General features: G+C 37.5%; 2 protein-coding genes across 3 annotated transcripts in view; both read left to right on the top strand.

The window, feature by feature from the left end:
• The window catches only part of LOC108973479 (nuclear protein localization protein 4 homolog), a gene marked incomplete in the record, with an annotated part of 62,565 nt that extends 61,909 nt beyond the window's left edge, over window positions 1–656 (top strand). The window contains 1 exon segment of the mRNA XM_018940777.1: window positions 142–656. Within this exon segment, the coding sequence (XP_018796322.1) occupies window positions 142–304 (163 nt within the window).
• Window positions 657–1,408: 752 nt separating this feature from the next.
• Window positions 1,409–3,994, top strand: part of LOC108973459 — a 39,796-nt gene continuing 37,210 nt past the window's right edge. The window contains exon 1 of one of the 2 annotated variants that reach the window (XM_018940727.1): window positions 1,409–1,508. Coding sequence is in view for 1 of the 2 variants with exons in the window: in XM_018940726.1 (XP_018796271.1) it covers window positions 2,900–2,906 (7 nt within the window). In the remaining variant the exon portion in view is untranslated. Of the gene's footprint in view, window positions 1,509–2,884; window positions 2,907–3,994 lie in introns of those variants that run through there. The other variant, XM_018940726.1, reaches the window with a different exon arrangement.

Here is a 3,994-nt window from a genome sequence, read left to right as displayed (position 1 = left end):
TAGTAGTTGAGTGCGCCACTTGACCACCACAAGCCAAAGCACATCGTCGTGCTCGCGGTGGGTGGTGTTGCCGTTTTGCCATTTTATTATTCTGATTCCTTGTTTTTTTTTTTTTTCTTCTTTTTCTATTTTCTTGCTTAGCATTCACTCTGCGGGCAGTACAACTGCCGCTTCCAATGCGGGGGCCGCCGCCGCTGGTGGTGCTGGTGCCGGCGGTACGAATAGTCAGTGGCAATGCAATCACTGCACCTTCATTAATCCGGGCGAATTGAGCTCGTGCGAAATGTGTTCGCTGCCGCGGTAAATGCTTCGTCGCGCTCATCGCTTACGCCGTCATCATTGCCATTACTGCGGACGCAGTACCGTGTCAGCTGATTGCTCGCTCGGCCGGTGGGTTGGTGGGTGGTGCGTTCGCCTATAAGCGCAATATGTGGCTGGATTGCTGGTCGACAGGATTTCATCATTATTTCATTTCAATTATATTTACAACAGCAAAAAACTATCTTAACTATTACAATTTGCAGCAAACAACGCAGAATACCATGAAGTAGACAAAGAAACAAATGTTATTTAAACGCCTATAATTGTTTGTGATTTGATTCAAATAAAATTGAAATTGTTTGCACATGAGCGAAAATACACTCCCACACACTCTAGACAAGTACGTGTTAACTGCATCAGGGGTGGTTTTGCGAAATCCGCTGATTATTGTAATTCTTCCTTTGGCCCTCCAGTTTAATTTACAAACAAACACACATACAAGCTCCGGTGTAAACTTTGAAAACACAACCTCGGAGAATACACCCTAAAAATACATAAAAAAAAACCAAAACAAATAATCAATGTCATCGTCGTCGGTGTGTGTAATTATTAAGACACTCATGTTTATGCTAAAAACATAGATTCAATAAATAATTAAATTATTTATCTATTAAGCTAAATTTGTATTATTTGAGTGTACATAATAATAGGTGAGTATATTTTATCAAGGTAATGGATTCATAATAACTAAAATAAGTATTACGGTGTTAAGAAGTTCAACAAAGTTCACGTTACTTTGTYTGCCCGAAACTTCTTATTCTAAAGGTGGACGAAATTCGGAAAGTAATAAAAATGTTTACTTCACAAGGATTTCCTTCAACCCTTTTTAATAAACGGCTTGTGCTGCACTCTAAATTATAAGCGAAGATCGCTAGAGTATCTAAAAAATTAAATTTTCATTTACGAGTAGATTTATTTAAGGACACTTAACAGCATGACGACACAAAAATCTTTCGAATAAATAACTTTTCAGCAAAACAACTTTTAACCATAATCTTAAGCCAAACGTATACATTGCCTTTGAAAAACTGACATTTTCGAAATCAAAACGAAATTTATTCATTCATTATAATTATTAAAAGTTTGAACTGTATATACGTATTGGAAATTGTTGTGTTGACAAAAATTCAAAGTCTTTTTCGCAACTTGATTTWTATGCACAAACAATTAGTGAAAGAAAACTGTAGGTAAGTGAAAACTTGTTAAAGAAAAGTGTTTTTCAAAAAATTTGATTGAGAAAAAAACGCAACTGGCAATGCTGGTTGCTRGCTGTGGGCAAAGCTCAACGGCTGAAAGCTCTCAAACGAACAGCTGCTAWGTGGGGGCACACACACACACGCCGCGACTGTGTGACTTCATCAAGAGGGTGTACGAACTTCGATAAGCTTATGTATGACGTATGAAAGCGGTTGTTCTTGGCATCGGGAATGAGTGACTGAGTGTATATTGAACAAATATTGTACTTTCGTTTGTGTTGTAAACATGTATAACAGCGGTGTAGCGCACCACGCCAGCGATGAATCAGCTAGCACATTTCAAATGCAAACAAAATATCTATTTAGTATGTACTATGTGTGAGCATTCGAGTTTTAAGAGTAGGTGTGTGTGTGTGTGTGTGCGTAAAATCTTTGCTTATAAAATTCAAGCAACGTTTGTTTATTGTTGAGCTTTTTTACGACCGTCATTACGAGGATATTTCCTATTACCAATGCGCTACTTTTATGCTTSACTGTCGCCTCCGCTTTACACACACATATGTACATACATGCATGGTATTTTTATACCGTTACTCTACGAATGGTTGGGTGGATGGTGGCTGGGCATGTGCGTACAGTTGTACCTGTTGAAGGTCCTTTGAAGGTCTTTTGTGTGTACAAACAAATCGAAAGCTGACGCTTGTACCTTCTTGTGTGTGTTTTTGTTGYTGTTTTATTTTAATGTAAATGCTTTTGCCAGCTTACAACAACAATATCGCTTTAATGAAATGCCTATTTCTTAGCAAACGCGTCGAGGCGCCTAATCCAACGCCTTGCACAACTTCGGCAATCCAAAGGGACCCGCTGCGTTCGCCAGTTCTTGCCAATCGTTCGCTTAGTAGTAGAAACAGCAATTTTGTTTTGCACTTAATCAGTCAGATTTCCGGAGACTTTATTTATAATACATATATACATATGCATACTATATGTCAGTACTGTTATGCAATTTACTGCTATTTTCCCTAATTTCGACCCTCGCAGGCGGCGTCCAACTCTTTCTACTTCACTATTGGCAATGCATACGTGATCGCGAGCGCGTTGTATGTCTAGCCGATGCGTTTGCACACAAACACACACACATAAATACAAATGTGTCATAAAAATTCWTGTGAATTCCGCGCGTATGCCCCCACAACTCGCGATAGCAGTGGGACCGCTTGAAACTTTCATTGGAATTTCAGTTCGTTCGTTCATTTCTGAAACGAGTGGCCGGCACTCACTGCYTACCAAAACTATCGTATGTGTACTTAGCGTGTTCTGCACGTGTACATTTGCACTCACAAATAAGTTTCTAGCGAAAAGCAATAACCAAATCAGCAAATATGGCAGGTATGTAAAGCCGCTGCGTTTGTTTATTGGTTTGTATACACATATTAATTATTGTTTGCACAATTCTCCCTAATTTTTCTGAGTTTGTTTTTTTCTTGCGAAACAAATCTCTTATAACGCTGGTTGCGATTCTTAATATTGTTTTTTTTTGTTTTTTTTGGAGCTGTGTGCTTTTGGTATTTACTTTGTTTTGCGTGCTTCTAACTTAAACAAACAGCCGTATTCCCCCACAACCCATAATTAATACATCGCCAGCTTGGCTGGGCTTATTTGATGAACAGCGGCTTATTTGAAATTAGTAAAAAGCGGCACAGAGACCCTTTAAGACTGGAAATYGATGGGAATTCTAATAATATGTCTGTTTTTGATTCGCGAAAGCTAAACCTTSGAGTGTAGCAAATCGAACAAGCAGTTGGTATAAATAGAGAATRCTCGGATAATAAAATGGTGATAAAACTCTTTAAATGAGAGATTATATATTTGGCTGTTATATAACCGAAACAAACAAGAGTTCCGCTAACTAATTATAATTATCAGTTATCGCTTAAATAAAAATACAAAAAGCAGAGTAGCAAACCTTACAATTCCATTGTTTTGGTGGGGGCGTATAAGCAACTTTTTTCCGCAGCACAAATGTGGTAAATTCATGTGTGTTTTGTTCATATGTATGTTTGGGCATATGTTAAGTTGTGGAATACAAGTTAAATAGCTTACGTTTATAAGCAAAGTGTGTCTTCAGAGAAACTAAATCAATTAACTCCGGTTTACTTGACTACTTATTACATCCTCAAACTCTTGTTCATTTATTGCTAAACATAATGCAAACTGTCAGTGCGTGCGAAAATCAACTTAGTGGTGTCTATTATTTTAATTTTTATTATATTTATATAACTCCACAACTTTTCAAATAATGATCGCGCCAAAAATTGCTTATACTACTACTTGCTTAGTACTCAAAAGTCTGTAAAAATATATTATTATCTAAGCAAACCGAAACCTAAAAGTAATAAAATGTTCAATGCCTACGTCTTATTTTCCGCTACGCCACTGTGTTTCTATTGAGTGCGATAAGCGATGTAGAGAGTTCG

This window comes from Bactrocera latifrons, unplaced genomic scaffold (genome assembly GCF_001853355.1).
Source record: "Bactrocera latifrons isolate USDA-ARS-PBARC rearing strain unplaced genomic scaffold, ASM185335v1 scaffold_48, whole genome shotgun sequence".
Taxonomy (NCBI): Eukaryota; Metazoa; Arthropoda; class Insecta; order Diptera; family Tephritidae; genus Bactrocera; species Bactrocera latifrons.
The sequence above is the reverse complement of the archived record's forward strand: the minus strand, read 5'-3'. Positions and strand labels throughout refer to the sequence as shown.